This window comes from Paramisgurnus dabryanus, chromosome 4, assembly GCF_030506205.2.
Source record: "Paramisgurnus dabryanus chromosome 4, PD_genome_1.1, whole genome shotgun sequence".
NCBI lineage: Eukaryota > Metazoa > Chordata > Actinopteri > Cypriniformes > Cobitidae > Paramisgurnus > Paramisgurnus dabryanus.
This window is the reverse complement of record NC_133340.1, coordinates 14,942,812-14,954,477: the sequence shown is the minus strand read 5'-3', so window position 1 is coordinate 14,954,477 and position 11,666 is coordinate 14,942,812. Positions and strand designations below refer to the sequence as shown.

General features: G+C 35.9%; 1 protein-coding gene across 1 annotated transcript; it reads right to left on the bottom strand.

The window, feature by feature from the left end:
* Positions 1 to 1,406: 1,406 nt before the first annotated feature.
* On the bottom strand, positions 1,407 to 9,295 carry txna (thioredoxin a). Its single transcript, XM_065265309.2, has 5 exons — positions 9,138 to 9,295; positions 7,894 to 7,998; positions 6,058 to 6,123; positions 1,849 to 1,914; positions 1,407 to 1,716 (listed from the first exon to the last, which is right to left on the bottom strand). The coding sequence occupies exons 1-5, from the start codon at positions 9,159 to 9,161 to the stop codon at positions 1,654 to 1,656; spliced, it is 324 nt and encodes a 107-aa protein (XP_065121381.1). The 5' UTR covers positions 9,162 to 9,295; the 3' UTR covers positions 1,407 to 1,653.
* Between the last annotated feature and the right edge of the window lie 2,371 nt (positions 9,296 to 11,666).

The following is an 11,666-nucleotide window of genomic DNA, read 5'->3' as shown; positions in this document are numbered from 1 at the left end:
CTATGAAATATATATTTATAATTTCATTTCATTGTGTACATGATTCTAACTGATAATAGAAAATCTCTGACCACTATGCCATGTCTGTGATTCAATGGTGTTTCATCTAATGAAGTCTGTGCTTCACCTGTGTCATTCTGATCAATGTTAAATCATGCCTTTGCTTCATGGGTGTCATTCTGTGGGCCAGGTCAGATGCACATGCCTATCAGAGACTGCAGCCAGGGGTAACTTCTGTCCCTCAGTAATTATTATTATGATAGGCATCATGTGTTTCTATTTGTTATACCCATTTACTGTAACATTGTCACACTTAAGTAACATAGGTTAAGATTCATTAATGACAATGTATTTGCACAAACATTTATTATAACTTTAGATTAATCTCAAATTATCTAGTAAGCGAAAGATGAGGTTATTTATGAATTGACAAAATTGATATGGAAATGTACTTTATTGTTAACATTAATTAACTGATGGAATTGTGTTTCATACATCCACTGATATTTGGAGATATATTAATAATGAACATAATTAAATGTATAGTATTTAGTCTGAACACAAATATGAATACATTTTTAATAAAATTTAATTAATAATTACATTTATAGTAATTAGTCCAATCACAAATATCAATCCATGTTATTAAAAAAATAGTTTCTTTAAAAAAAATTCATAACACACATTTTTTTAAGACGGCAATAAATATTCGCGACTGTAAATGCAATAAAATAAAATAAATGCTTTAACATTGTAAAATTATGCAAAATATATGCTTCCACGCCCGCTGTACGCTCGTCATAAGTACACGCATGCGCAGACTTCCTCCGGAGCCTCGTTTTATTAACTAAAATGAACTTACCTTGCAACATAACCTGCTCCGGAGCAGGTTATCTTCAGAGAGTCAGTTGCTATGGTTACTTACATAACCCGAAAGTTACCTCCGTTTTTGGAACCGAAAGCAGAGGTTATCCGCTTACTTACTCCTAAACTTACCCGGGTAAGCCACATAACCAGCTTTCTGGAATACACCCCAGGCCTCATTCAATACAGTGCCCGCTTTCTGTTTTGACATAAAGATGAGTAAATAATGACAGAAATTTCATTTTGGGATAAACTGTTACTTTAATTTATAAATATATTATTGTCCACTGTTAGTTTGTGTTAGTTCATTGTGTAATGTCAACATACATAATTTGTTTTGTTAAAATTGTATTAGTAATGTATAAGAAATTAACATTAAGATATACAGCAAATTCTGTTAGTGTTATGTTAGTTTATGTTTAACTATTGCATTAGTGTTATCTTTCCTGTTAACCTACCCACAATAACAACATACTCTCTACATTTAAGACAAACATTTTAGAGGCGTCAAGGTCTTAGACACAACTGCAAATGCTTTAGGATATTTTTGGAATTATGTTCATTTATTGATCTTGATTCCCAAAAAATTGGACACACAGAAACATACAGACAGAGGTAATTCGTAATTGTGATATATCTGATGACGAAGTAAGGCAGATTTTACCAGCTAAAATTGCAGTAAAATGATTAGAAAATGAACCAAATTCATGAGTAACAAAATAAGATGAAATTATTGTTAGTAAACTTGGGCTGCACAGGAAACAATAATGAGGGTGTCTCAGTCCCGAGTTATTTGTGGGCATTCACCATCTCTTCCAGTTTAGCCTGGTTGGACCCAGAGAAATCATCCACCTACACAAAAACAAGTAAATAAATAAATGAAAACAATGACTGGCAAGAAATCAATCATTGTGTGTTTTACTGAGATGCATGGATGTTAAAAACACAATTATTAGTTCTAAGCACTAAGGAAACAATACAAACCTTTTTCCCATTCTTGTAAAAGTGGAATGTCGGCATACATTTGATTTCACAAGACTGGGCCACATCCTGGAGACACACACACACAACATATCATTTCAGTATTGCTTAGGACTTTTTTTAGGACAGTATTGCTCACTGCCCATGCACTGTTACTGACAAATACATTTTTCAGAATTCATTGGTTTATGTAATACGTTAAAAAGCTAAAGATAACTATGGGAGCCAAAGGAATATGAATATATGACTCATAAGAATATGACATGGAGAAATGATTTGCAAAACATGTGCAGAGAAATAAGAACAAAATGACTACACCTTACTGCCCTCTTATGGTGGACTTAAGAACTAAAGATCAGCCACATGATCAGGACACAGACTCATATTTCAGCAATATTAAAAATAAACTTAAGACAAGTAAAATAAAAATAAAGGTATTCCTCAATTCCCTATGACTGTTTTTTAAGATGTATGACCACTTATAAGATCATGACAGATCACACACCATGTGACATGGATCTAATAAACTTGGGTAGGACAAATATGTAGACAGAACGATGATGACACCAACGTTCGTAGTTTAGTAAACATCATCAGGAATAGTAAACAAACACAGCAATGTAAATCATGGATTCCAGTTTTGCACACACTGCTGGTCCTACAGTAGATGCTGGGGGGCCCTGAGCAAACCTTTGTGAGGGGCCCCTGTCAATGCATTCATAGAACCCATTGATTGTTTTTGCTTAACCTAGTTATTTGTTAACTAACCACATATCTTGTATTATCTTACAGCTCAGCTGTATTATTGCCATATGGACATTACTCACCTCTGACTGATTAATTTGTGTTGTGAGAAGCACTAAAAAATAAACTGATTTAAATTTAAATTAATTTAATGAATTAAATGAAATATACATACATAATGTAATGTTAATACAGTAATAGTTAAAAAAGTACCATTTACCAAACCTAAACAAACTGAAAGTGCATAAATGTGGTTTATTATATTATTAGATTATTTTATTACTGAAAATTACTTATCATAATGGGCAAAGAAACAATTTGGTAATCTAAACAGAGTATTATTTTGAAAATATTACACTGCATTGTTTGGCAATATTAAAAAGACTTTAAAATATTACAAACACACAAAAACATACAGAAGTCCTTTGTCATGTCACACACTGCATGTTGTCCAAGTACATAGCAGTAATTAACTCTTTCCCCGCCATTGACGAGATATCTCGTCAATTAAGAGAAAACGCTTCCCCGCCAATGACGAGATTTTCCGTCTTTCCGCAATACCGCTATTATCCACCAGGTGGCGCCCTTCCGCAACTTTTTAAAACCGGAAGTATTGCCCTATGGCAGTGTTTCTCAAACTTTTTCAGCCCAAGGACCACTTCATCTTCCAATATTTTTCTGAGGACCACCTAACAGAATCCCACTCTAACACGCCCCCCAAAAAACAACAAAATAGGAAGGATAAGCTAAATTTAAGTTTAATATGCAACTGTTTTAAGTCAAAAACAAATTTTTTTAAACACAAATGCAATGCTATGTTCAGAAATTATTATATGAATTTTATTTCATTTGAAAAAGTAAATGTAAAATGAGTTGCAGCTTAATATGAACAACAAACTGCACATGTGAAAAAAAAACTGCAATTAAACATACTGTAACAGCCTAGGTCCCACTTAATGTCATTCCAAAGAGCACTTCAGTGCACATATCAAAAAAGTTTATAACATGGAACATAACATTGTTTCATGCAGTTTTTTGTCAAAGCTAATTATTACAGTAGCCCTATTTCAACAACAACAGCCATCTTAATAATTGGCAAACATTAGGCTAGCTTCTAATAAGACAGAATATGTTTTTAGATTTCGCAAGAGCAGTGAAATCAGGTGTATGTTTGTCAGCACGATACGCATACAGTGGTGCAAATGAACTGTTACTCGTTTAAATTGCATTATTGTGTGAGAACGATGCTTTGAATTTGGGAAAAACGGCAGTTTCATTTATTAAGACATTTAACGTAAATGTCATTGTTGATAAGCAAGTCATAATTGAGCAGACTTATCAGACAACAATTGTCGGAAAAGGCAGTGTTTTAAAGCTGGAAATACAACAAATAAAGTTAAAACAGCCATAGAGTCCGGTCTCTTAACTCACCACAGTCAGCTATCGCGTCTTGAGACGCGGGCGCGAGCGGGGGAGGCGAACGCCATGAACTTGTGGACCAAAGCGCGAATATAAACACGTGACACAGCTGCTCGCACCAGTCACGTGACTCGCGCTCTGCAGCTCATGCTGTATGAAACAGACGCACGCGCATCAACTCGTAACTGTAGGGCCCGTTGTCTAACTTACTAAATTTATTCTAGAGATGTCTTTTTTACAGACTACATAAAGGGACGGATCAAATTACCTTGGGGGCCGGGTCTGACCTGCGGGCCGCCAATTGAATAGCCCTGGTATAAACACTTGCCTAATTTAGGTAATCTTTTGGCGGACCACTAGGGGGGTTTGGCGGACCACTAGTGGTCCGCGGACCACACTTTGAGAATTACTGCCCTATGGCAAGCTGCTGCATGTCCGTGTCTATTTTAAAGATCGCTCTGAATGGGATCTCTATGTAAAATCCGTCTTAAAAATTGAATTATCTCTGCTTTTTGCTCAAAATATGGTGTTTTTGCAAAAACCTACCCATATTCAAAAGCTGATAGCAAAAGAACCACTAAAGGTAGGATGAAACGGTTTTTTTTTGTTTGAAAGCAGAGGGTCTGTTCTTTCATTTGGTATATTGTATGTTTATATATATAAAGAAGAACATTTTCTGGAAGGCATTAAACTTTGGTGAAAATCATGAAAAACGCTGGCGCTGGCTGGCAACTTTTTTTTAAAAATGCTGGCGGTGAAAGAGTTAAAGGAAGTATTTTTAAAAACCACATTAATCTGCATGTTTGCAAATTATTAAAATTGTAGTGTCTTGTTAACATTAAACATAATAATAATTTAGATTTGGTATAATGGTATTTAAATTATTTTGAGATCAAGGGGGCCCCCTAGTGGTGTGGGGACCCTATGCAACTTGCGTAATTTGCTTATAGGAAGGACCGGCACTGTTTGCACAGGGAGCTTGCATGTAGTTTACATAAATGTAAACCTTGCCTGTACACTGTAAAAAATGTAAAGCTTTCAAAACGTTTTCCCTACAAAGGAAATAAAGTAACAGTTAAAATCAAAGCGTTTTACTAGAATTCAATTTATTGTTTTGCGTATACAGGCTAAAATGAGCCTAAACAGGTTGCAAACAAAGATTGTTTTTTGTCACCTAGAAAAACAATTTTACATTTAGCGATTTTACATTTTTTTTTATTTCCGATTTGTGTTTCCAGTGATACAGTCAAAGTGAATGATGCAATGCTATTATTGCTGAAAGTGATTTCAACACAAACTGTTTGTGTTTAAACGTAAATGATAAAGGATGTACAGTTGCAAGATGTTGGTTTACAAACTGTAATGTTTTATCAGCCAGTCATGTTTGTGTACGCACATACACTGTTATTATGGCAATAGCCATTTCGTTTCCAACACACATAAATTAAGCTTAACTTTGTTTTTACTGGCTTCCTGGTTGTACCCAATTGCAACACCAAACATAACCAACTCTGAACTACAGTAAAATAGGTTGACCAAATGTGTGTGTTAGCCTCTAACCAAGTCCTTACCACATAACCCACCTCCAACATTTGACTGGCTGTCAAAAACATGTGTAACGTATAATTTTGGTTGACTAGCCATTAGCCTCCTGCTGTTAGATGCTTTAATGAAGTTTGTAACAAACCCATGTGATAGATCACAGATTTAATTTTAGAACAAATACACACCTTAAAAAAAACAATGGGATTGTTGTTAATCATTGGCAAAATTGAAATGGCTTTAAATGTTTACTAGATAAAGCATTCAGATCCAGCCACAGATTCCGAAGGGAAGGAACAGAGAGTTTCAAAATTTGACTAAGCAAATTAGCTAGGATTGTATTTACATTTGACAAAAGTTTTTACCCATTGCATTAAAGGGGGATACATTTTAATACATTTCTTACATTTAGTTAAAAATCAAACCTATGATCTTGCATTTGTGAGACCCTGACTTTACCAACTGAACTCCTGGAATCAACAACAACAACTGAAAACGTAAACTCACCTGTGCATCGTCCACGTCTACTTTAAGGAAAACCACATTAGCATTGGCAGGATTTTCAGACAGACCCTAGTAGTAAAGAAATACAATGAGAAAGTAAAGCGGCTGATTTGGTTTAAACAACAGTGAGTGCGTTTACATGCACAGAATAAGCGGATAACTATCAAAAATCTGCATATTACAGAAAACTGTTTTCATGCGTTTACATGCAAATCAATAAACCGGCCATGCAGACAACTGCTTTACATGGGACTTGAAGAATTATCAGTTTTCTCGCAGGCAGTGACGTCACCACCTATAGTACATAATAGTCGATCATAAAGTCAACGGCATATCTGTCTTAAGCTGTACTGTTGTATCTCTTCTCGTGTCTACAAAACCAGTAAATGTAACATAAGCTTCTATTTTCACAGTTTCTCTGCCAACTGCTTTAGTCAAGCAGAGACTTTTGCGCGTTACCTTGCGCTTACTTCCACGTGTGACGTTTATCTTTCATATGCGGAGACATGCACACATGGACAAAACCGTGAGAAAGCCGGTTAAGGTGTTTACATGCCACGCGAAATCGGCGTAATTAGCAAAAATCTACCTGTGCCGTACCTAGTTTTTTGCTCATTACGCCGATTTCGCGTGGCATGTAAACACCTTAAGCGGCTTTCTCACGGTTTTGTCCATGTGCGCATGTCTCCGCGTATGAAAGATAAACGTCACACGCGGAAGTAAGCGCAAAGTAACGCATAAAAGTCTCCGCTGGACTAAAGCAGTTGGCAGAGAAACTGTGAAAATAGAAGCTTATGTTACTTTACTGGTTCTGCAGACACGAGGAGAGATACAACAGTACAGCTTAAGACAGATATGCCGTTGGCTTTTTGATCGACTATTATGTACTATAGGTGGTGACGTCACTGCCTGTGAGAAACCTGATAATTCTCCAAGTACCATGTAAACGCAGTTGTCTGCATAGCCGGTTTATTGATTTGCATGTAAACGCATGAAAACAGTTTTCTATAATAAGCAGATTTTTGATAGTTATCCGCTTATTCTGTGCATGTAAACGCACTCAATGATTAAGACACAAGTCACAATACAATGCTAACATGTGCTGCGTCCGAAACCGCCTACTACATACTATATAGTACGCGAAAAGCAGTAGGCGAGGCGAGTAGTATGTCCGAATACATAGTATTCGAAAAAAAGTATGCGAAAAGTACCCGGATGTCCTACTACTTCCGGTTAGATTTTGCAGTGTGCATACGATGGACGCTTCACTATCCCATGATGCCCCGGACGAGGAGTTATCCAACGAAGAAGAAGAGGCACGCGGCTGTTTTCGCGCTGAAATGACATGACGTGATGACGACGTATGTCACGTGATGTAGCAACATGGCGGATGTAGTACGTCCGAATCTCATTCATACTACCAGGATTCATACTATACAGTACCTACTGTTTTAACGCCAAGTAAGTAGGTACTTCATCTAATTCAGTACCTACTATACAGTATGCGGTTTCGGATGCAGCCATGGTAACTCTAAGCCAGGGGTGGGGAACCCTGGTCCTGACGGGCCACTGCCCTGTGTAGTTTAGTTCCAACCCTAATCAAACACACCTGAAGTTAATTTCGAAGTAGTCCTGAAGACTTTAATTTGATTTTTCAGGTGTGTTTGATAAGGGTTGAAACTAAACTACGCAGGACAGTGGCCCTCCAGGACCCAGGGTTCCCCACTCCTGCTCTAAGCACTACCTTGATTAACTCTTCAGATAAATGTATAAACAAAAAGTGTTCATTGTCAATGCTACTACTGTAAACACATAAAAATAAAGCAAATGATTACTTACTTTGAAGAATGGAGCAATGCTCTGACAAGGCCCACACCATGTGGCTGTGAAGTCAACCACTACAAGCTTATCGCCTGCATCTGCCAGAGCTCTGTCAAAGGCTTCCTGTCAATACATGGCAAAAATTGGACTTGACTTTCGGTCACCATATTATAATACATTGGTCTAATTTTACATGCAACAGCTTGTAAAATGTGAAAAATACAAATACGGATTATATAGAAACAGATTTGGTCAATTTAACATGGTTTTCTATAGTACAAGTGTAGTAACCATGTTTTTGGCAGATATAGCATATATTTTAAGACATTTGACCGGTCAGGTGTGTGTTTATGAAAAATAAGCATTATATCATTAAACATATCTCAAACTATCAGAATAACCATTCAACAGCCTCTTGGTATAACCAATGTTAACCGTTACAACTTTTGATTTTAAAAATCTATTCGTAAATGCTGAAAATAACATGAAATAATAAATACTATATAAGTATTTAATATTAATTCATGCTAGCTAATGCATAAACTAATGAAAAATACAACCTTATTATTGTAAAGTGTATTTAAAAAACACTGCTTCTTTCGCTGCAGCGATGATGCGGGCGGCGGCGACCGTGCAGAAGCGTTCAACCCACGTGATCTGATGGCGCGCTTCGCGTCTTTTCAGGCCTTTTAACAGACTATAGATGAGCGCGATATTTGTGTCTCTGAAAACTATAACGCATCTTTATTTTTTTGCATATTTTTGCGTTTTCATGGGCCGCAAATTACAGCGGCATGAACTCTGCAAGCTGCATCAGAATCAAAACACTTTGGCTTATTTTTATGGATTTGTATTAACAGTTATACAACTAAAGGTCAAATGACACGCAAAAGAATAACTTTGTTGGGTGAATGTATCCTTAGCCGCTGGATATTTTATCGCTGGTTACAAGCTGATGTAATGACCTGGTTAGCGGTTACGCTAGGTAACTACTAAACACGTCGCGCGATCACAAACTGAACCCGTGTGTTACATCATTTCATGCCTCGTTAATGTTCTGCTAACTTAAACCTCACATACACGTGTTAGCATATAACATTTAATAGACTTTGTTAAATGGGCTTGCTGGGAAGCTAATTTACAGGCTTCCGTGCAGTTAGTCAGCAAAACGTGGTCGATGTTGTCCTAGCCCACTAGTGGCGTATTTTTATCCCACATAAAGTTTAAAATGGGTACATGCCGAGATAAAACCGCGCTCTTACCTGATCTTCAATGACAGTGATCATCCTCTCGGTTTATTTTAACCTTGAACTAAGAGAAGAAACCTTCCTCACAGCCACGTTCGCCCCAAAATAGACCTCCCCCTCTGAATCAAGGATAGTTCAGCTTCATTCATAGCCCTGCCCATCACGCTCTAGAGACGACAATACTGAAGGAGGGAAACCGTATGATACATACTGGATGTTCTTGCTACAAACTGTTTTGTTACTGCACATTTTGTTAAATATTTTATAAACGAATTTGTTTATCAAATGCTATCCCTATAAAAAACATAATTAAAAAAACATGAACCATCACAGTTGGTTTTCATTCTAGTGTTATAATGGGAATCGTATGGAATTAATGTAATCAGTCTCTACTTGCAATGAGGTGGGAATGGAATTAAAACAATGCCACCTTTAGGCTATATTTGCAAAGCAATAAAGAACTTAAAAAAAAGAACTTAATAAAAAATACATAAATAGTAAAAAAAGCAGAAAAAAAGGACTAAAAAAAATATATAAAATATGGCAAAATACAATGACCACTGTAAATCCAATTCAATGCTTTTTGTAATGGATTTAATGGTAAACAGTTCAGGGTTTATAATGGTATCTGTGGAAATGAGAATTTTCATGGATTTTCAGAAGGGATTGGATCAAATTTGGTAAACTCTTATACATTTTGTGGGAAAAATATGCAAACTATGATGGAAAATAAAATCAAACAAATAGCCTACCCTGTATGTCTTCGAATAAAATATTTCATGTACATAGAGTTTCTACATAGTGGTGGTATTGCAGTGCATTATTTGAAGTACTAATAGATGAAATTTTATTGGTCTATATTTTGTAGGCATTCCTTTTATCTTATTTGAGATTTATAATAAGTGGCATGTCAGTGGAGAGTTTGGGTAGTGGTGACTGAAGTTAAAAAATGTATATTAAATATTATTCTGAACTTGAATTGACATTGTGATGATGAAGATAGAGGTATAGAGGTGATAAACTTGTCCTTTCTGTTAATCAATATATTTGTATTTACCAATACAATCACTGCTTAAATTAAACAAGTTCACAATTGTTTGTCACAATGGTAAAATGGTGAGATAATAAATTAATTACTATACATTCAAATCATAACTTTATTTCATGGTTAAAGAAGAACCATTACGTACCACAAAGTAATTGCTTTCACAAAAATTGTATGCTGCAGTATGTTTTTGGGGTGGTTTTAAGGACAGTGCTTATCCTGCATCCTAGCCTCAGACTAAAATTCAAGTTTGCGCTGCCTTAATATAAATACATCTTGTACTGATCTTTATATGATTGCCATTGTTTTATCTCAAGATGCACACAAGTATTGTTTTTTGTCATTTTTGTTTGTAAAAACTACTTAAATGTCCCAATATAACTAAGGCCTAGTTCTGGATTAATCGAAACCCTGTCCGGGAAACCGCCCCTTTATGTTTTGTTTGACCACCTTCCATTTCACTCAGCCTGTCCTGTGATGTCTCATTCCATCCCATTCAATCGTATGTTAATCATATTCTTTGAACACTAATGTAAAATGCATGAGATTGGGAGTGTGTTTTAATAGGATCTGCAATAATTAGTCCTTGCTCTTTGAAGTCCATGCGTTTGTGTTGCCACAGATACGAAACGCTGCCACTCTTCCTCTCCTCCAACATTCAGGCCAGTAGCCATTCAGAGATTCCAGGTGTTTGTTGTCTCCATTTGCAAGGAAAGCCTTTAGTTCACATCTGCTCAAGAGGTCGGTTATATAGCCCTAAACGTTTTCCCTAAAAGATCAGATGATCTCAGAAGAGTGTCTATAGCTCAACTTTTAAAGGATTGTGTTCAATCACCTCATAACACAAATGGCTTTGGATTAAAAAATTGCACCCTGTTTTTCATTTAATGATGGGGTGGAGATTCCAGACTTGGTTTAATCTGTGTAATAATAAAGATACATCAACATGCTGTAAAAGTGAAAACAGAAATGTGCCTTCAACATAGAAAAAGATTATACAGATTTGCACCTGGCAATCCATGTTTTTTATTAAATGTTTTAATGCATTTAAGATGCTTTTGGCAAAATTTATGTTATCACATAATGGGTTAAGTGGAAAATCAATAAAATGATCATCTGATTATTTCCACTTGCCTATATGAAAACGTTTGTTAAAACATTTTGTGCCATAGATGTGCAACAATGTGAAAATGCTGTCACCTTGTGGTGTGACTTTTTAATGACATTTACATTTACACAATTTAAGGTGTGTATTTGAACTAAACATGACATCGATCATAAAATCTTCCTACTACAAATCTGGTTTAAACTATGGTAATTTTAAGACCTTCTTTTGGGTCCTTTGAGCGCTCTCACACACACTTGTTTTAATCAATTATAACATTTCTCGAAATATCTTCTATTGTGCTCATCAGAACAAAAAAATCATACAGGTTTGTAACAACATGAGAGTGAGTAAATTATGACATAATTTTTGGGTCGTTTACTATCCCTTTAAA

What these genes read in the sequence shown, in the direction of transcription:
- txna (XM_065265309.2), bottom strand. Translation starts at nt 9,161, where the DNA reads ATGATCACTGTCATTGAAGATCAG. An exon ending in TCACTGTCATTGAAGATCAG is followed by an intron (nt 7,999 to 9,137) that starts GTAAGAGCGCGG and finishes ATGTATTGACAG; the next exon opens with GAAGCCTTTGACAGAGCTCT. An exon ending in TAGACGTGGACGATGCACAG is followed by an intron (nt 1,915 to 6,057) that starts GTGAGTTTACGT and finishes GTGTGTCTCCAG; the next exon opens with GATGTGGCCCAGTCTTGTGA.